Source organism: Chrysemys picta, chromosome 15 (assembly GCF_011386835.1).
Source record: "Chrysemys picta bellii isolate R12L10 chromosome 15, ASM1138683v2, whole genome shotgun sequence".
Taxonomy (NCBI): Eukaryota; Metazoa; Chordata; order Testudines; family Emydidae; genus Chrysemys; species Chrysemys picta.
The window spans coordinates 20,404,283-20,426,230 of NC_088805.1; the positions used below are offsets into that span (position 1 = coordinate 20,404,283).

A 21,948-nucleotide genomic window follows, 5' to 3' on the forward strand; every position below is an offset into this window, starting at 1 on the left:
GGAAAAAAAAAAATGAAAAAAAACAACCGTGGAAGGCGGCCGGAGCCAAGGTGCAAATGGGGACTCCCTGCGCTGCAGATGTGCCCCAGGCAGCGGAATGTGCGTCCCGGCTAGCAGGGGGAGGGAGCGGGGGGAGAGAGAGAAGAGGGGCGGTCAGGGCTTCCTTCAGCCGGGGCGCTTGCCACTCGGCCCCTCCCGCCGTACCGCCTGCTCCACGCTGCTCCCGCCTGCAGGTGAATTGAAGGTCGGCGGGGAGGGAAGGACGCGAGCTGCCGGGCTTGCTGCAGACCTGGCACTGGCTGGGGCAGACAGAGCGCGCAGCCCGCTCCCAGCAGGGCACTACCTACAGGGCGGCCGGAGCAGCGAACCAAAAAAAAAAAACAGGAAAAAAAGGGCGGCCCTGCCACTCTAGGATTGGACGGAATGCTGCCCCTTAGAATCTGCCGCCCCAAGCACAAGCTTGCTCGGCTGGTGCCTGGAGCCGGCCCTGGGCACTAGGGCAGAACAGATTCAGGCAGGGAGGACAGCCGTCATTAGTGATATGGTGCTCACCTGTTTAAAAAAACCCAACACTCTATCACAGCTGATAATAAATATTTTTCCAAGTTCCAATTCCGATCCATTCAGATAAAGAGACCTAAAGGCCATTTGCAATGCTGCCACCTGATAACTCCCAATAATCACTGTCCAACCCACCTGTTTGCATGAGGTGGGCATATGGATGAGTATTTTGACTTTTGACTTTAAGGTTTTGGAAGCATTGTATTTTGTTGCATTTCTTGCACCGTATTAGATGCACTTTTGTTTTCTTCTCTGACTGACATCATCGCTGAGACCAGTGCACAAAAAGGGAGTTCACAATGCTCAGAAGAGTGTGCCTTAGGGAACGTATTTTCAAGTAGCTGTGGGAGAGGTTTTGCAACTTTTGCAAAAATTCACACATTTTCCGATCCCACCAAAGTTCTTTATTTCTGTATTTTCAACAGAAGCAACGAGTTTAATTCACAGCAATAACCTTGTCTTGCATTGAATTCACTGTGCTGGTGTAGACAATTCATCCACAACATAGGTCTCAGTAGTCTATAAAAATGAGCATAGCAACTGTAGAGGAAATGAGAGAATGGTCTGTGGAGAGCAGGAATAAGCCAGTATTTATCCCAGGCTTTCTCTCTGCTTTATCCAAAACTTCATGTAGGGACTGATTTGTAAATATGGTCTCACAAATTGTGGAGATAAGTTTTGTAAATATATCCATTTGTTTGCAAGCCGGACAGCTGCACAAATAACATTTGTGGGTGCAAATTCTTGTTTGCATGGGAAAATATGGTGCTGGCTTGGGTATAAATGGGGTTCACATGAAAAATATTCTGTATAATTTTGAGATCTACTTTTAGGCCAGTTGAAAATATGGGGCTTGAGCCAACTTTCTTTTAAGTCAATTGACTTCATGAGCAGAAGCGAGCCATAGTCCTTAATGTCTTGTTTCCACCTATTTCTGGAGTCTTAGAGTAAAACATATATAAGTCGTACAGCATTTCATTTTGTATGAGACAATTTTAACCTTGCTGCAACTAAAATCCTCTACAAATTCTGCCTACGTGCAGCCATATGCAAATATATGGTTCTGTTGTCATTAAGGTGATTAAATGTTAGCAGCACTTAACTAGGTGATTTTTCTTCAGGGTTAAAATGGTCTTCATTTGTACCCAAATAGTGTGTACCTGGGGAATGCCATTCATTACTCTGTGTCCAAATGCTGGGGAGGAGAGAGATGAAATCCAATCTTCTGCATGTTTAATATCTGTCTCTTACTGGGTTCTAGTTCTCGCCTTGTTCTCTCCAGGTGCAAACAGATGACCTATTCCGATGACCTGCCCCAGATCTCGGTGGTCTTTATTTTTGTAAACGAGGCTCTGTCTGTCATCTTGCGCTCAGTGCACAGTGTTGTGAACCATACCCCATCCCATTTGCTCAAGGAGATCATTCTGGTGGATGACAACAGTGATAACGGTGAATGGCATTAACACCTCCTTTTTTTCTCTTAAGTGTTTTATCCTGTGTTTTATAATGAGATTAAATTGTGAATTGAAATAATTTAGTTACTTCTAATTTAAATGTACCTTTTGGAAGTTTGAATGGAACAAGTCTAATCTGAACACATCTGAAATAGCTGAGAGGAGGAGCATCAGAAACCTAACTACAGATTTATAAATAATGGCCTAGATCCTCAGAGGATGTAAATCCCTTAGCTATGATCTAGTTTGCGTCAGTGGTGGATCTGGCCCAGAGACTCCAGGTATACAAAATTCAGTCACGCTGGCAAGAAGCTACTCATGTGCGAAGTCCCATTGACTTCATTGAGACAACTCACGTGCATAACAACTTAACTAACATGAGTAAGGCCGTATGGTAGAACTTAATATATTTTAGTCTCTTGCATAAAATTCTTGATAGAAAATAAACCTTCACCAAAGTTGTCTATTTAAAAAAAAAAGGTTCAGACAGTTTATTTGATCCCCCAAACTTCCAGATTCAGGACAATGTGTCGATTATTAGCTCAGAAGATTAAATAAAGCAATTATACTTACAAAGGAAATCAGAGTTGCTGACTCTCTTTAAGGTTATATTCTGTTTTCATTTACACCGGGATAAATTGGACACAATTCCAGTGAAATGAATGGAATTGTTCCCAGTTTACCTTGGTGTAACTGAGATCTGAATCAGGTTCTGAAACTTTTATTTTTTTTGGTACTCAACAGCTAGTAATTAGAGTGCCAGAATCATACTACAAGAATACGCACAAACCCAGTCTAACGGTAAAGTGATATAATTAACTAATACAAAAATAGCATGTGTGTTAACTAATATAATTTCTTAGACAGAACTCAAAATGTAGGTCAGCATGATATTTGAGGTGTTAACAGTCATTATGACTTAATTAGGTTAGTAGCTCCCTTAATAGATTAGAAGAGTTTAAATCAGAAAACAATGCATTTTTTTGTTATGTTTTAGGTATTTTCTGCTTATTTCAAGCTCTAGGATGCATATCACATCTTAAGTGTAGCATTTTCTTGAAAGCCCAGCAATTTGAACCTTCCTATATTCAGATACTTCTCTTTCTCAGGAACCTCGAAAGAGAAACCGAAAAAAAAAAAAAAAAGACCTGGAAGTACTTGATCAGATTCTGCTCTCGGTTTTACCATTGTAGGTATAGAATCATTTAGTGGAGTTACTGGGGATTTACATGAGTGTCACTGAGAGCAAAATCTCCCTGAGGCAGCTTTTGCGGCTAGTCTCCACTGCTGAAGATTAACCAGATCCTTTGATTTGGCTGGAAATTGTTCCTTTCTCTAACATAAGCCATGAGACTGGAGGACTCTAATATCACTTAAGCCACTACAAGTTTATCTAGCATTTAAAAACAGAAAGTATTGTAAATAAAATCGAGTGTAGTAATAGTAATAGACCAGGCTGAACTTTTTAAAGTACAAAGATCTTTATTCATAATCAGTCCATTTATAAATGTATTGAAAGGCGAGTAGCATGGCTGATGAGTTCTGAATCACATGTAGGTGGATGAGTGGAAAGTGACACAGATGAGAAGGGGTCTGTTTAGATATACAGTATCAGATTCCGTTTTAAGAGGATGGTTTGTGGGGGAGGGCTTCTGAAGTACATTTAAGTGCAAACCCTTAAACTCGGGGCCTGCTTCTGATCTTTCTCAAGGCCCAATCTAAAGCCCATTGAAGTCAGTGGCAAGACTCTTGTTGACTGGTGTACATCAAGAGTAACTCTCCTGATGACAATTGAGTTGCGCTGGTGGGGGATCAGAATCAGGCTCACAGAGAATGACCTGAGCATGTCCAAAGTTGTTAGGGGACTTGTACAGGAATCATTATTTTGAAACTAATTGAAACTTGATGTTCTCTAAATATTGGACAAAATCCTGAGCAGTGCTGAGTCATCTGCAAATTCCCAAGTGGCCCAGTACTGAGGGTCTTATTTAGGCAAAATGCCTATAAAAGTCAGTGTATAAAATCTGATATTAGTCCAGAGTAACACCATTGATTTGCATGGGATTACTCTGGGTTTACATCACTGTAACTCAGAACCGAATTTGGGCCAAACCAAGACCTTGGAACTGGGCCCATGTACATCAGTGGAAGCTGCACGTGCCTAGCACCTCTCGGAATAAGGCCAATTGTTCGGGAAAGTCTCAGCCTCAGAATTATTTTTGTGTCCAAGGGCTTAAAAATGTTTGTTCCAGGGTAAATCATATTTAAATAAAATATTATGTGGTGACTATATATTCTCAGTGGAAATCTCTTTTGAGAGCTTGTGTGTGTCTTTTTTACAGTTGAGCTGAAGTTTAATCTGGACCAGTATGTCAATAAGAGATACCCAGGCCTGGTGAAGATAGTTCGCAATAACAAACGGGAAGGACTGATTCGAGCCAGAATCCAAGGCTGGAAAGCAGCAACTTCTCCGATCGTTGGTTTCTTCGACGCTCATGTTGAGTTCAACACTGGCTGGTAAGGCATTTTGATGGCAACATGGATGTCTTTACAGGCTGGATTTCCCACAGGGAGAGTATGCTGCAGTGCAAACAGCAGCGCTATGTTCCCAAAGCTTGTAAATGAGATTTTCTCAGTGACGGGAGCCAAAGAATTCCAGTGATGAGCTCGCTCTAGGCTTGGGAGCATTAGCAGTTTAATTTGAATAACGTTCTTGGTTGTTGCAACATTACAGAGTGTTGAAGTGTCCTGCAATGGCTGCCAGATCCATTAAGGACTGTCATTCTAGCTCCTATGCAGTTCAACGTACAGGGAAACAATTTGCATGGAAATCAATCTGAGATCCCTGAAGTGAGCAAATGGCGAAAAACCATTAAGCAAGTTCTGTGCTCAAGGACATTTTAAAAATAGATTGTCGAGTACTTTCATTTCATTGTGTTTTGTTTATTCGCCATTGTTTATAATTTCCTCCTAGAAGCTTGAATATAAACATGATTTTTTTCTACATATTTTCTTGCATTTACGTTTTGGGGGGAAATTGAATTATTCACTGTGTTTCTAATGCGTCTTGAAATCAGTATGCCTCTTTTTGTTTGTTTTCCAAACCAGCAACTCTGATGATGTGAGCATAGCTCTGAGTTTAATGGGCTAGATTCTCAGGTGGGCTAAATCTTTGAAGCTCCATTCGTTTCAATGGGATCAAGCCAGATTACACCAATGCCTGTTGTGGTATAACTCCCGAAGAACCAGCAGAGAGAGCAAAAGAGCAGAAAACACTATTTTGGCATAAGTTGCTCTGGACCTTACTTATAGATTCATAGATTCATAGATTCTAGGACTGGAAGGGACCTCGAGAGGTCATCGAGTCCAGTCCCCTGCCCGCATGGCAGGACCAAATACTGTCTAGACCATCCCTGATAGACATTTATCTAACCTACTCTTAAATATCTCCAGAGATGGAGATTCCACAACCTCCCTAGGCAATTTATTCCAGTGTTTAACCACCCTGACAGTTAGGAACTTTTTCCTAATGTCCAACCTAGACCTCCCTTGCTTACAGTGTATTTCTTTTAAAAGAACACAATTTGGCAACAGGAATGAGTTTATTAAGAAAATAATCCATATGTTAATGAATTTCCCAATAGGTAGCACTGCTGGAAGTAGGTTATGAATAGACTCAGCTGAGAAAGGACAGCTGGGACATATAGAGTGAATGTCTTTCCAAAAAAAAAGGAATTAATTGTTGATTAGGAAACACTGCTGTGCGGTTAAGTGTTTGTGTTTTGGGGGTCTTGGAGGAAGTTTAAAAATAATACCCAAAAAGTAGCTCTAGGTATAGCCAAGGAGTATTCTCTGGGAGATACTTGACTACAACAGCCCTGTAGATTTTGGGGGGCAGTTATTTTTGTTGATATGTTTATGTCTCGCAAGTCTTTATAAAATAAAATAAGTTCTGTCGCACTGCAGCTGATGGGACTTTTCCTGGACTATTTCACACCAGGCATTACAATTACACGGGGAGCGATTCCTGTGCCTGTGGTAACAATGTTAGAGTAGCTCATGCTTTGTTTTTTAACCAGCAGATACACAGTGTCACTTCAAATGATCTTCAAATGTCAGTGGGAGGCCATGCTGGCTACTGAACAGGGCAGAGGCCTGGGTTCTGGTACTGGCACTTAGCCTATCTGAGCCTCCGTTTCCCTTTCCATACAGTGAGAAAAATGATGCTGATCTCCTTTGTACGGATGTTGAGATCCACTGCTGTAAACGGCTGTGGAAAAGCTAGGTGGTGTAACTACACAGTAAGATGGGGTTGTTGTTGTTTTCTTTTCTTAAAGCTTGTTGTTTTGTAGTAATGTCATGGAGGATCGAGGTCAGCATGGACAAAACCTAATACAGTAAATGAGACTGTGTGTTAGGGTGACCAGATGTCCTGATTAAAATCGGGACTGTCCCGATATTTAACCCTTTGTCCCGCGTCCGAAACAATGTACGCCTTTTGTCCCGATATTCAGGTAAGGAGGCTAGCGGGAGGGATCCAAACTCTCCCCTCCTCGCCTCCTTCTCCCCCTGCTCCCCCAGCATGCTGCGTCCCTGCTCTTCCCCCTCCCCCCCCCAGTGCTTCCCGCCACCTAAAAGCTGTTTGGTGGCGCTTAGTGCTTTCCAGGAGGGAGGGCGGATGCTTGGGCGGGAAGAGGTGGGGGGTGGGCGAGCACCCACCCAGCAGAGGGGAAGTCGGCGCCGAAGGGGTGAGTGGCAGGTGGGAAGGGTGAAGAGGCGAGCGAGCAGCAGGTGGACAGGGTGAGGAGGCAAGCAGTGGGTGGGGGACTGAAGAGGGACGCAGCACGCCAGCAGGGGGCCGGGGGGATGAGGAAGGGCGCGGTGGGGGGGGAGGAGCAAGCGGGGAGGGGGCGGGACCTGGGGCAGAGTGGGGGCAGAGCCTGGGAGGAGCGGGGGTGGACTTTGGGAGGGGATGACGGCACCCCAATGTGTCCTGATATTTTAGTGTTGTGATCTGGTCACCCTACTGTGTGTATACCATTTTAAAGCTTCTATGGCCCAGCGCACCCATTCTGGAATGCGCTCCTCTCAACACGTACTTAACTCCCATTATTACCACTCAGCCTGAATCTGCAGCTACTTTGAGAGCATGGCCCCCTTTTGTGAGAGCTCTGCTCAGGCAGTCACTGCAGAGTGGAAAGCAATCAGAATAGCAAACACACATCAAAAGGATAATGTATCCCTTGCTTCAGAGGCACAAGTGGAGGGCAACAGCACTGCTACTTTATCTTACTCCTATTCCCGCTCCCCTTCAAATCATGGGCATGTCTACTACCATCTCCACCACTGAATTTCTGCCCTCCTTGTTTCCTCCCAGCTTTAGATTCCCCATCTTTAAGGCCTCATGTAGTAGCCACGCCCCTTGTTTTTCCCGTTCCAGATGATATGGACTTAAAGGAGCTCCTGTCAGTCTATCTTCCTGCTTCATTTTTCAAATAGAGTTACTGTTAAGTACTTTGTGTTTTACTCCCACCCCTTATCAAGACAAGGAATGGGAGATTCCAGCCCTGGGATTCAATCCTAAATCTTTCACATGCCAGAGCAAAGCACTACCCCATCTACATTCTCTCATTAAGGTTCTGGTCCTGTAGGAACTACTTTTTCCAGATTGCAAATTTATAATAATATACTCAGATGGTACGTGAGTTGTTTCCATTGAGACCTGCATATCTTGTCTTTTTGAGGCGACTGAACAGAAAACGTGGCTTTTCCTGTGGAAAAAAGCTCCGGCTTTGTGCTCAGTTTGTGGTGTAACCAGTGAGTGGTGTGGCTGTAATGCAGTCTGCTTGTGTCCAGCATAATATTAACAAAATAGCACTGAAAGGAAAAGAGACTGAAGTTATGTGGACAGATTTTTTTTTAAGCGAATGTCAACATTTTTGGCGAGGGTTAAGTAAATTCTAGTCTCTAAAATCTGTTGACACTCAGAGGATGCAAGACTGAGATAGTAAATGTACACTAGGACTTAATCACACCAGGTTGGTCCCTGAATTTCATCAAAATAGAGCAGAGGTGAGAGTCACAGTTTGATTCAGCCAGGTTAGCCAGTGATTTGGAAGGCAAGTCTTCTATATTAATCAGGAGAGAGATGGTGAGACTCTGACTTGGATATTAAACATAAATGATCTCATATGTTTAAACACTTTCCCTAATCATACAAAAAGAAAAGGAAATGGTGGTGTGTATTTTAAAGGAAAGCAAGTCATTGATGATATTAGTACGTGAAATGAATATTTGGCCTTAAAACAGAGCAGTGTTATTTGCCTCTGTGCCTTTTTCACATCTTCATTCTCGCTATCGGGTCTGTACAGTATGTGGTTACTGCATTTGCAAACATCATAGAATTATGGAAATGTAGGGATCTTGAAAGGTCATCTGATCAAGCCCCCTGTGCTGAGGCAGGACCAAGTAAGCTTAGACATCCCTGACAGGTGTTTGTCCAACCTATTCTTCAAAACCTCCAGTGATGGGGATTCTACAACTTCCCTTGGAAGCCTGTTCCAGAGCGTAACTACCCTTATAGTTAGAAAGCTTTTCCTAATATCTAACCTAAATCTTGCTTGCTGTGGATTAATCTGATTACTTCTTGTCCTACCTTCAGTGGACGTTCTCACTGTTCTCTTTATAACAGCCCTTAACATATTTGAAAACTGTTATCAGGTTCCCCCTCAATCTTCTTTTCTAAAGACTAAACATTCCCAGTTTTTTTTAACCTTTCTTCATAGATCTGGTTTGCCAAACCTTTTATCATTTTTGTTGCTCTCCTCTAAACTCTCTCCAGTTTTATCCACATCCTTCCTAAAATGTGGTGCCTACAATTTGATACATTATTCCAACTGAGGCCTCACCAGTGCCGAGTAGAGTGGGACAATTACCTCCCATGTCTTACATACAAAACTCCTGTTAATACACCCCAGAATGATATTAGCCTTTTTCACAACATTGTAGATTCATATTCAATGTGTGATTCCGTTCCATCCCCCACTTCCCTTTTAGCAGCATGAACACCTAGCCAATTATTCCCCATATTGTAATTATGCATTGCTTTTTTCTTCCTAAATGTACTTTGCTCGTCTTTACTGAATTTAATCTTGTTGAATTCAGACCAATTCTCCAATTTGTCAAGATCCTTTTGAATTCTAATCCTGTTCTCCAAAATGCTTGCAATACCTCCCAACTTGGTGTCACTTGCAGATTTTAGAAGTATGCTCTCCATTCCGTTATCCAGGTCATTAATGAAAGTCTTGAATAGTATCGGACCCAGAACTGACCCCTGTGGTACTCCACTTGGTATGCCCTCCCAGTTTGACAGTGAACCATTGACAACTACTTTTTGAATCTACAGTCTTTCTGTAGGAACTCAAAGTAATTACATATTCAAGTTATCCTTGAGTTGATAGGTTATTATTGTTATTAGGGTGGAGCCAACCTGAAAATTGGCAATGAACAGAAGGTTCAGTTTCTCTCTGAGGCTGTTGAGTGACCACTAAGCTTCTCTGAGACAGCAGTGCAGTGTGATCCGTTCCTGGGTCACAGCAGTGATATCCATGTTTCCAACTACAGAGTCAGCTGGAGGATTTGAAAACCTTCAGCTCTTCACAGTCATTTGTTGTTTATGGACTTTTCCATTCTGATCACCCACTGCAGTGTCTAAGCTCCTCACAGATATCCATGAATATATCCACACAGCATCCCAGTAAGTTCCCAATGGGAGAACTGGGAAATTGTGACTAACCCAGATTCGCACAGAAAATCTGTGGCAGAACTGGGAGTTGGACCTCTTGAATCCCAGTCCAGTGCCTTAACTACAAGCCCGTCCCTCCATCTCTGTATCATTATTGCTCAGGGCTGCATCGAACTACTGGGTTGTGGTGAATCAGTGTTGCTGTACTGTGGAGTAAATAAAACACCATTAATGATGGTTTGTTGTTCTAATGACTGGTTTTTGAATGGAACCAAAGAGTCCCAGTGGATTGAGTCATTGGTTGGTAAAGGTGAATATTACATGCGAACTCATGACTGAAAAACTCAGCATAGACCATCTTTAATTGCTTATCCATGATATCACCAGCACAGGGCTGGTTTACCTTCTGCACGGTGACTCGGCAGGTGGCCCATCACATTCAGAAAATAAAAATATTTCCCTTTAAATAGTATTTATTCCCTTTGTGCATGGGTTTTTCCATTATACTGCACTGTACCATGGTGTAGGTTTTTGCAGCATAACTCTCCCAGGAGACTGAGTACAGTCTTGTAGTAGGTAAAAAATAGGCTGAAAGCTGGCGGGTCAAATTAACTATTGAATTATTCAAATTGTGCTGTGCTTAATTACTACTTTTTTGCCTCTTAGGTGCTGAAATATATTAGTGCAGGCCAAAGATTTTCTATTGACCCATTCCCCATAAGAGTTTCTTTAGTGTGAGCTGATACTACTTCTGTGGCAGGAATAAGTGGAGAGGACTGGCTAAGAGGGAGGCCATTACCATTAATTCTCAGATAGAGCTTTCAATTAGAATCGTGCAATAATTTTACCAAACAGTTCTTCTGTAAAATTCTATGTGTCCTGCAGTAAATGTTCTTCTTTTTTACAGGAACTCAATGTTAATCAATGGAAGTCAGCCTGCAGGGCTGAAAATCTCTGCAAAATAGATGGAACTGTTAGGGTCCAAGACTGCAAATAAATATGTGGATACCCAGGGCCAGATCCTTACCCCCATCCCCTCTGGCTGCTCTGATCCATAGTCAGAAAGCCAGTTACCTGGGTATTATGCTAAAGGGAAATCCCCATATGGCATAGAGGTGGATATACTGGCCCTGGTACTCAGAGCTTCTTGTATAAGGGGAGGGAGGTGCTGGGGGCATAGCCCAGGAAGAAGGGGCATGGCTGGAGTACTGGCATTCAAAATTTTCTTGGCTGCTGGTGCAGCCCATTGAGCACTGTTGCAGCTTGGTGCAACTCAAAAGAACCATACACCAGGGGTGGGTGGAAGCATAAAGCCAATGATGCTCCTCACTCCCAGCTGCACCAGTTTCAGCACCAGTGTAGCTTGAGGATCTGGAACCCCCCCAGGCTCACAAGCTTGTATAAGATGCAGAGACTTCGTTACCTTTCTGTACATTTGGAAGTCCCCCGCATAAGTCCTGCAGAGGTGTTCTGTGGTCTCCAATCCCAATCAATTTCTGGATGCCATAGGGGTATGTGACAGGGAATGAGCCGATCTGTGTTTGATATTTTTTTCTCTGCTTATGTCTTTTTAAAATTTCACAGCTATTTCTCATTTTCCATCTCCCTCTCTTTTTATAGGGAACACACACATAGCAGGAAGACACAGGAGTACAATAGGCTTTGAAAGAAGTTGAGTTGGGAAGAGTAACTGGGAACTGAGAGTTCTGGTGAGATAAGGAGGGAAGGTCAGGGGTGAGATACTGGGAGAGGGCTGCAAAAGAATACAATGCACAGAAGGTACAGGATGATGTCAGTGTTTTAACAATGTAACATTGTGATGAGCCACGCACAACGAGCCCTCGGATGCATCATGCCGCTCACACTCCAGCCCAGGGGAGTTGTGCAATCATATGTGAGAGCAGAATTAGGCCTACATTGTTCTGTTGTGTCTCCCTGCAGCTTAGTGGAGTTCTGCATTCACTCTGTATATGCCAACTTTCTTTCCATGCCGTCTATGCTTTTTATTTAGATGCACCCCGTTTTCCAGTTAAGCAACACACTCACGGCTTTAGGTTACAACCACTGCACAGCCGCAGTTAACTGTATTACAGAAGATGTGGAGCATAACATAGCATCCCACCTTTGAGATGGAGCGGGAAAGAGTAAGATGGCAGAGAGGAAAGAACTTGAATTAAGTTATCGGGGATGGGGGTCCATAAAGAGTGCTGGGATCCATAAAAGGAGACATAATGACTTGTATCAGAGGGGTAGCCATGTTAGTCTGGATCTGTAAAAAGCAACAGAGAGTCCTGTGGCACCTTTAAGACTAACAGATGTATTGGAGCATAAGCTTTCGTGGATGAATACCCACTTCGTCAATGACTTGCTTTCCATCATAGTTGTGCCTAAGCCCTAAATGGAGTTATGTAGTACTGTAGTAATTAAAAATAGTGCTAGAGAATGGAGTGTTGCCATAAAAAGCAGAGGGGTAAAAGGAGTTCATTAAGGGATTTCAATATACAAAAGAGACCGAGAGAGCTTAGCACAGAAGAAAGGATCTGGGACGTGAGCTATGTATCCTGTTGATCTGTGACTAGCGCAGGCCCATCTTTGGAGATTATCCCCAGAAGCAGGTGTTCTTTTACAGTGTAGAAAAGATGGATCTTAATGAAGTTAGAGGGAACCAAGCTTTCAGTATAGCTTTATGGGGCCCCAGGTCTAGGGATACGATTTGAGACCTGCTGTTTTATACATGAATGTGTAGTGCATTATGTTGTACTGGGATTCTCAAGATGTACTTTAAAGCAAGGAAAAGGCTGATTTCCTAGTAATCAAAAACTGACTTGGAGACAATGCTGAGGATGTTTTACTCAGCCACTTTTATTATTCCAGGTCTGCTTTTGTAGGGACCTGCAGGATGTTATAGAGATGTTTTTCACCCTACTATAAAATTCTGCTTCTTAACAATCTTGGGCAAAAAGCTATGGACCAAATTCCACCATCATTTGAAACCTGCATCACCAGAATGAAATCAATGAGGTGATATGGCATGTCTAGGGACAGATGTAAAACCTATGGCTCTTTGGTTCCCAGTTGTGAAAAGCCCCTTTATGATCACCCTTTGCTATAGCATCACCCCTCTATAACTCTAAGATCGCAGGTAGAGAGTTCACAGTGAGTGTGCGCTTTGCAGTGCACTTATCTCATAGATTCCATAAGGGACAATTGGGAACTTCCCCAACGTAATTCCTAGAGCACATCTTGTAGAAAAAAACATCTAATCTGGATTTTAAAATGGTCAATGATGGAGAATCCATCACAACCCTAGTAAATTGTTCCAATGGTTAATTACCCTCACTGTTAAAAAATTACACTTTATTTCTTCTCTAAATTTGTGTAGCTTCAACTTCCAGCTGTTGGATCACATTGCACCTTTCTCTGCTAGACTGAAGAGTCCGTTATCAAATATTTGTAGGTATTTATAGACTGTAATCGCATCACCCTTCCACCCTCTCTTTGTTAAGCTAAATAAATGAAGCTTGTAGAGTCTATCACTATAAGACTTTCTTTTAGTCTTCGGAACTTCCTCAGTACTTCAGGACTTATTGAAAATCAACATTAGTGGTCCAGCAAGCTCCTCAGCCAGCTCTATAAAAACTTAGATGCAAGTTATCTGGAACTGCTCATTTAAAAATGTCTAATTATAATAGAAAGCAACAGAGAGTCCTGTGGCACCTTTAAGACTAACAGATTATAGTAACTTTGTTTAACATCTTCCAGAGATAATAGTGGAATGGAAAGAGAGTTATTATCTTCATATCATAGAAATGTAGGACTGGAAGGAATCTAGAGAGGTCATCTAGTCTAGTCCCCTGCATAAGACTATATCATTTGTTTTTTCCCAGATACAGAATATTCATTAAACACTTCTGCCTTTTCTGCATTATTTTTGATAATTCTACCATTCCATTTATATCTAGTAATGGACCAATTCTTTTTGTTACTGATATATTTTAAAACCACCTTCATATTGTCCTTAACTCTGCTGGCCATAGATTTCTCCTTATGTCTCTTTGCTTCCCTTATCAACTTTCTACAATTCCTAATTTCTGATTTATAGTCATCACTATCAACTTTCCCTTTTTTCTATTCAATATATATTCTTTTAAATATTTTTTACAACTGCCTTCACTTCCCCTGTAAACTAGACCAGCTGTTTAACCAACACAGCCTTCCTCATCAGTTGTAGGATTCTGGCTTCGGGGACATCTATTAAAGTATTTTTAAATGATTTCCAGTTATCACTCACACTTTCGTGATTAAATTCTTCCTCACAGCTGATTTAGATTATTTTATGTTTTTTAGCTTTGTGAAATTGGCCCTATTAAAGCACCAAATATATATACTACTCGTCTCAACGATATTTTGCATGCATGTTACCAACACTACTGTTAATGTTTAGTTCAGTGATCAGTTCCTCTTTATCTGTTAGGACAAGGTCTGATAAAGTATTGCCCCATGTTGGCTGCAACACTTTTTGAATGAGGAAATTGTCATTTAAAATGTTTAGAAATTCCAAGGATGTTTTCATTCTGGCAACATGAGACCCTCCAACATTGTCACTCAAATTGAAGTCCTCCATGATTGCGCGGCATCTAGAAAGCTGCTTTTTCCAAAGCATTTATCAGTCATTTAGGATCAATTTTGTAGCTTAATGGAGTACATGCTTCAGACAGCAGAAGTGTACTAAAATTACTTAGTTGAATAAAGAGAGAAGCATACAGCGTATGCCATGTGGGCTTTTGAGATTTATGGGGCAGTGCCAGCATACATACGGAGAACAAGCCAGAAAAGCAACTCCAACTATTCATCTACCTAAACAACGTAGAATACTCACTGAAGCATCCTCATTGCTTTTCAGTGATGCAGACAAAGATTTGGCAGCCAAACAGCTGATCTTTAACTCTGAAGCAGGCATGTTCTGCAGTGTTCACTCTATTCTGGCTGGTGGGCTGCAGGTCTGAAATCTCAAAGGGCAGTTCAGAAAAGCTGATAAAGATGTCAGGTAGAACAGATGGGGAATTTCCTCTCTCCTCTTGCAAAGTGAGGAAATGGGTCTGATTTTTTTTTAACTCTCTGAGCACTTAGTTACTGCACAGACATACCTAGGGTAATATTTATTTGACTATCTTAAGTGGAGTAGATTTATTATTCTATGTACGATAAAATATATTGCCAGTGAAATTTAAGACTGCATATAAAATCATATGGGAAAACAAACTTTCTGTTTACACAGATTATGTTTTTTAAAAATATTTGAATGACATTAGCACCCCATTATGCCAGGCACTGAACAAACATCACAAATACAGTCTCTGTCCCAGCGAGCTTAAAATCTAAGACAGAAAAGCGTGGGAGGGCAAACGGGCACAAACAGGTGAAGAGACTTGCTCAACGTCACAGAGCAGGTCAGTGGCAGAGCCAGGAATAGCACCTACATCCACTGAGTTCCAGTTCACTGCCCTGTCTGCTGGACCATAATGTCTCTAATCTGAGTATATGTTGAAACTACTTCTAGACTATATCAGCTCAGAACTATTTGAGATGTGAGCGGAGCTGGAGATGTACTGAATGAATACTTCAGATGGTGTAAATTGGCCTCGCTCTATTGAAGTCCATGGAGCTACAACAGCTCAGGATCTGGCCTGAATCATATTTATGATTTCTCTTGGATCACATGTTTTTATTTCTATGTTACGCCTTTAAAAACAACTGCTTGATGTCTGCGGGTGGCCTGACTTTCTTAAAGGCTATATTATAGTCTTGCAGCACATTGAAGACCTCACTTCAAACCTGCTTTATCGGTGCTTTGGGTAGAAGCTATTGTTTTTAGTGATGTAGCTTTGTGAAAAATCAGGCTTTCCAATAGTTTCCTATTGGCACCAACTCCTTGACAATCTGACAAACGTGGAAGAATATAAAGCATATAATTCCTGTTCCCACCGATTTTCCTCTGGCATTTGATGTACTGTGAATTGGCCACTATCAAACATAGATTGCTAATCTATCCAGTGATAGATAGACTTTTACAATAGGATTAAGGTGATCTTTAGAGGAGCCAATCTGATCACAATACACGCTCCAACCCCACCCCTGAAGTTCTGGATCGCGTTACAGACTTTTACGATACCTTGGGCCAAATTCTGCCTCCTGATTCTTGCGTTAACTCTCCTTGTTTTCCATAGAAGTCTTTAAATTTGAGGGCCAGCTCTTCAGAAGAGCCCAGCACCTGTAGCACCCATTGATGTCAATGTGAGTGCTCGTCACCTTTTGAAATCAGGCCCATAATTTTTAAGAAGACAAAATGAGTAAACGCACATGCACATCTATATTCAGGTTGATCTCAAGCATTTAACAGTTTGGGGAAAACAAGCACCTTTTTGGGGGCTGTTGATCAAGTCCACAGTCTGGACTTGCACATTCCTGTTGATGATTTATGAAAGTAAGAGATGCTTACTGAAGCCTCTTCTTCTGCAGTTGACTGCACACCAGGGCATCCTTGTGTCTGCAGGGAGATTGGCTGAAGTCAATGAGAATCCATGCAGTTGCAGAACTATGCCCCATGTATTGTCAGTTACGGAACCAGGGCCTTAGAATAAAAAGTATTTCTGACACTGTTCTGGAAATATAAATCACCATAAAAATACACCATTCACATGATAAAGAATATGTGAGAATCAAGTTGAATGTTCTCTCTCTCTTTCAACCTTAACAATCCACGAGTAGCTACTCAAAGAGAGAGAAGAAGCCTAAGAAATTCCTAGGTAAAGTTGCTCATTAGCAGAGAGAAAGGAAGACCTTTTCTTCCATCTGCATTTCCAGCCAGTAGTCTCCGCTGTGTGTGTATTAGCTAAAAACTGAAGCAGGCCTCGGAAGAAGCACTAAATTCAAAGCTGAATATTCTGATTCTGTTTAGTTCACAGAATCCATGGTATCTATAAAATGTGTGTGAGAGAAAAATTGTTCCTTTGGCTCAGTTAATTGTCAACAATAGATGCAGTTCTGCACCTGTAAAGCATGTTAATTTATACAGAGGCCAGCAACCCAGTAGCCATGAAAAATGGGCCCAAACTTCAAAATGCAATTCTGGTGTTTGGAATGCATCATTATAGGCCTGATCCTGCCCCCTTGAAGTTAGTGGATGTTTTGCCACTGGCTTCAGTTGCTGCAGGATTGAACCCCATGAACCCATTTCTAGGGCCCGCATAGCAGAGCTTGAATGGGGGGAGGGATAGCTCAGTGGTTTGAGCATTGGCCTGCTAAACCCAGGGTTGTGAGTTCAATCCTTGAGGGGGCCACTTGGGGATCTAGGGCAAAATCAGTACCTTGTCCTGCTAGTGAAGGCAGGGGGCTGGACTCGATGACCTTTCAAGGTCCCTTCCAGTTCTAGGAGATGGGATATCTCCATTAATTAATTATTATAATTAATTATAATTAAGGTGCCAAAGGAAGAGACATTTGAGGAGCACTACAGGCCTCCCTTCAGTTTCCACATAGAGCTACAATGCCGATGAAGTATTTAGGGTTTGGAAATATCTGCAAAGCTTCATATCTCTCACGTGAAAAAATATCCACACATTTGGATGCTTGTGAAAAGAGCATTTGCAGTTGCAAATTGCAGTGACATAGCAGGGCTACTGTCTGTTTGCTTTGCGTTTAGCAGAAAATGACACACAGTTGTTAAAAACACCTAGTCAGTTCTAAGAAGGGTGGCATCACTTTTACAGGTGCAAGCGGCACTTACAAAATTTATGCATCCATTTTTGTGTCCACAGTTGAACTGTGTGAACCAATCAGAATTTAGGCACATCTAGCTACCTAACTGCAGTGCAGGTAATTAGAGGTGCAACTGCTCATATCTCTGCCCACAATTCATTCTGTCAACACAAAAATGTGAGCACAAATTACACCCTCAGGAACAAAGGCTCGTCCTCAGACCAGCTGAATATTATGTATCCCCCCTCCTCTGTGTGTGTTATACAGAACTCTAGAAGCTGAAACAAAGCTTTCAAACCAAATCAGGTAAGAACAAAAGCATAGCAACTCAAGCCTAGAGGTGGCAGCTTTGATACCTGTTCTAAAAAGCCTTACAATGGAATGGGGTTATCCATACATTTAGGCGATCCTTGGAAAATTGAAATTGCCAGTTCACAATTGCTGATCCCAGTTTCTCTAAAACTAGTCAAGATTCACTATTTGTGGCCTATGACTCTAAGAGGCATTATCAGTGCTCCAGTAGTGCACAAAGGATTGTTGGACCTCCTCTTCATCGGCTTACAGGGTTGTGCATCTACGTTCTTTGTGAAGCTTTTTTGTTTTTTGTTATGGTATTGTTTGATGGGGGAGGGGAGTATCTGTAGGTGGGATAGAAAGTAAGAAAGATCATTGGCATAGGAGCTCAGGCAGGCAGTAGGAAGGGAGGCAGTAGTCTCCCAGGAAATGCACATTGAGGGCAGCCTCCTAATGCTGTCCATCTAGGACACTTAAAATGCAGTCTAAAGAGGTCAGTTTTGCTTGGCTGCTGTGCAGCTACTTGAGGGAAGGGACCTGTCTCCTGACATAATGCGACCCAATTCAGGAGCCTGGCCCAGTGGGAGTTCTTATGGTCAGGGAGTACCAAGAGACGGCAAAGCTGGTTCTACTCAGGGTGACCAGATGTCCCGATTTTATAGGGACAGTCCTGATATTTGGGGCTTTTTCTTATATAGGCGCCTATTACCCCCCACTCCTTGTCCCGATTTTTCACACTTGCTATCTGGTCACCCTAGTTCTACTGTCCGCAATCGCTTGAGCAAAATGGGCAGGTTGGGCCAGAGACAAGGCTTGGAGGGGAACGCTGTGCTGTGCCTGCTTTAAATCTGGAGCAGCAGCCTGCTTCCTGGCTTCACAACGCCTCTCAGAGCTGCACCTGGAGTGGCACAGCTCTGGCTAGCCCGTAACACAGGGCTGTTGCTTAATCCTACTCTTCAGAGCTAGGCACAGTGGCTGCGTGATTGTATTTCTCTGCAAACCACTGGGATTTCTCTGTTTCGTACCTGTGAAATTTCACAGCTCAAGCTGCCGAGGAAGCTGGAACAGACGTGCGGAGAGGAAACGTTCAAATACTGTATTGCAATTGATCATTCTGGAGCATTTAACTCTTGGAGTTTATCTATAAGCCACTTAAACTTCAGCCCTCTCTGTACCCAGCACTCCTGACTTCCTTGTGTGCTGGAGGAGGTGGTACAGGAAAAAGGCAGGGTAGAACAGTAGCCTCCATAAGGAGGGTAAGTACATCCACATAGTGTAGCGTCTTAAAATGAGAATAAAACATAAATGACTGTAAATGATTTAATCTTAATCCCTTAAAAAAACATAAGCGATTAGGTAAACAAAGCCAGAATTACTGGCCAAATTGACAAAGGATTTGCTGTCAGTGCAGCTCAGCCCATGGAGACAATCTCAAATCTGGAGTAATTCCATCGAAAACACTGGAGTTACACCAAGCCTGAATTTAGCTGGCAAGACCCAACAATAGATGGCTCATATTTCATGGATTACCTACAACAAGTAATGTAAATGCAGTATGCCGCTCATGCCAGTCCTGTTACAGTAACTTTCCATGAGATCAGCTGGCTAAATATTTCATACGGGTCTTGGCAGCTATTTGGCAAAACAGAGCACAATTAGGTTCTGCAGTAAAAAAGGTGTTGACAGAATCTGCGATAATAAAGGTCCTGAGCAACATCAGGATGAGCTGTAGCATGGTGCCTGAATACCTCGTCTCCGCATTCCTATTCCCACGGATCCGGCACGTCAAGCTGTGAAATTTCACAGGGGCGGAGAGCTTAATGGAAAAAACACTCTGGGGTTTTGCTGAGAAATAATTCTCAGGCAGCTTCTCTGCATTTGAAATGTTTTCTAATTCCCTTTGTCTTGTGCCACAGACTCTAATGTCCCATTTGCTAAGGTTGTGGCTAAACGGATGGTGGGATACATAAGGAATACATTGTTTTAAAAATCAGATCTTTGTGGTTCAGAATACTTGAACGTGAATGATTTCTGTTCATGAGGACACGGGTACTCAGAGGTAAAGTTACTTGCCTGGGGATGCATTGGGGAGTTAGGGGACCTGAACTCCAGTCCTGGTTCAGATACTGACTTGTTGTGTGATCTTAACACATCACTTCACTTATCCTCAGATTCTCCCTTTGTAAAATGGGGGCAGGAATGTTTACAGACGTAGTAATACCTTGCGTTTACACAGCACCCGTATGAAGTCCACTAGGCAGGAATAGAACTCAGGGCTTTCCAGCTTCCAGCACTCTGCTAATTGCTCTAGACCATGAGTTTTTGGTGGTATTGAGGCTCCAGCCCCTCCCCTTTTAGCTTGTTCAAAATTCACATGTGCAAATTTTCACAGGAAAGTGGCTTTTTGAGGGGTTCCATCTTTCACTGTGAATAACTTTCCGACTCCACAAATTTCACAAAATATCAAAATAGCTTGCAAAATTGTTTGTGAAAGTTTGTCACCAATTTCATCCTGCTGTAATACCAGTCACCTAGAGGTTCCTCACCATGTGTTATCACTGAAGATACTGGACTAATTCGGAGAACTAGTAGATGGACAGTGGCTTTCTTTGGAGTCATGAAATGCATTGAGAGATCTCTTGGTGGCCGGAGGAGAGGAGCTTAGGTTGAAGGAAGGGGAACAATGTGATGCCAGAAACCAGTAGCTTGAAGGAGAAGGGAAATCTGAAACATCACATATGCTTTGGATATCTACCTACAGTATTAGAGCTTTCAGCTCCAGACTCATTGAATGGTCATCATTAGATGTCCTATTAGTTGTAAATTGCTGTTGCTTAGTGCGGGCACTTCTTCTCTCAGAGCAATGGGCCGTATCTTTTGAGGTCTTTTTTTTGTGTCTACACAGTGGGTATTTGACTGCGTCAGGATTATAGCTGGGCATTTTTATTTTTATTTTTTGGCAAATTGTAAATGGGTCAAATTCAGCCTAATAGTTTCAGCTGGAAAAAAATTGAAATGGCTCAAAAAGAACTGTTTTGATTTTTTTGTTTAGAAATGGTGTCTCATTTAAAAAAATAGCGTTAAAAAAAAAGGCAGGGGTGTAAGAAAACATCCAAAAATGACCCAAATCAAAACAAGTCAAAAGGAAAAAAATATCCATGTGGACACAATCTGAAAAGGTTCCTAGTTCGCGTGAACGTAGTCCAGTTTGAAGAGGGCTACATTAATGTAAACTAGGATCCTTTTAGCTCACCTCTGCCACATCTACAGGCGGGAGTTACAGCGCAGCACTTTGGTGCGCGCTGCTATTCACACCCCCCCACACCCCACCCCATAATCCGAACTGCAGGGCAGAGTAGACATAGCCTGAGACACAGACCCATGAAGTGTCTTACCCAAGATTATACTGGAGGTCAGTGGCACATTCCTATCCACTGCACCACACTGCAGACCGTAGCTCCATAGTGATTGCAGATAAATGCACACAAGATGAATAACACCAGTAACGGCAGGACGCTCCAACCCATTCATCAACGCTGAGAAGAAACGAGGAGAAAAAATCCCTCTCCCTTTTCTGGAAAGCCCATAAATCCCTTAGGGCTCTTTCCTCAGATGGTTCTTATTTGACAATAACATGCACCAAGGTGACTTCTTCTGTAACATATGTCACAACAAGAGGAGGGCTCCTCTTGCAGAGAAACAATTAGTGGTGTGTCATTAGTGACACCTGCACCTGTTTGGTATTTTCAAATCCTTCATTTTTCAGGCAGAACCAGAGTGGGAGATGCTCCCGCTGAGATTATTCACAGCAATTATTATTGGAGTGAGTGGAGGCACATGCTCCGTGATAGGGGAAGCGTGGCTGGCTGACACTTCAGTCACTTTGGTGAGCTCTTTCTGTGTGTCTCCTGATGTCTGTAGCCTGACAAGCACAGATATAATTTCAGAATGCTGTGCAGAGCCATCTTTTTGAATTCCACCCTGCTTTCTTAGAATATCAGGAGCTTTTCCCTTGGACACCCACTGTCCTTCAAAGACAGTTAATCTCATAACTATAATCTGGTATAAATGGCAAAGCTGCTATTTATCCTGATTTGTTAGGTCACATTGACACTGCGTGAGTGTGCGTGAGTCTGG

At 42.4% G+C, this 21,948-nt stretch overlaps 1 protein-coding gene across 13 annotated transcripts in view; it reads left to right on the plus strand.

Annotated features, from left to right (window-relative positions):
• GALNT9 (polypeptide N-acetylgalactosaminyltransferase 9) overlaps positions 1–21,948 on the plus strand; it is a 903,908-nt gene that overhangs the window by 766,956 nt on the left and 115,004 nt on the right. For 10 of the 13 annotated variants that reach the window (XM_065568515.1, XM_065568512.1, XM_065568518.1 and 7 more), the window contains 2 exons: positions 1,844–2,010; positions 4,358–4,532. The exons of 1 other annotated variant lie outside the window; for it this stretch is intronic. In XM_065568515.1, the coding sequence (XP_065424587.1) occupies positions 1,844–2,010; positions 4,358–4,532 (342 nt within the window). The remainder of the gene's footprint in view (positions 1–1,843; positions 2,011–4,357; positions 4,533–21,948) is intronic. 2 more of the 13 variants (XM_005299529.4, XM_042852565.2) reach the window with 1 other exon arrangement.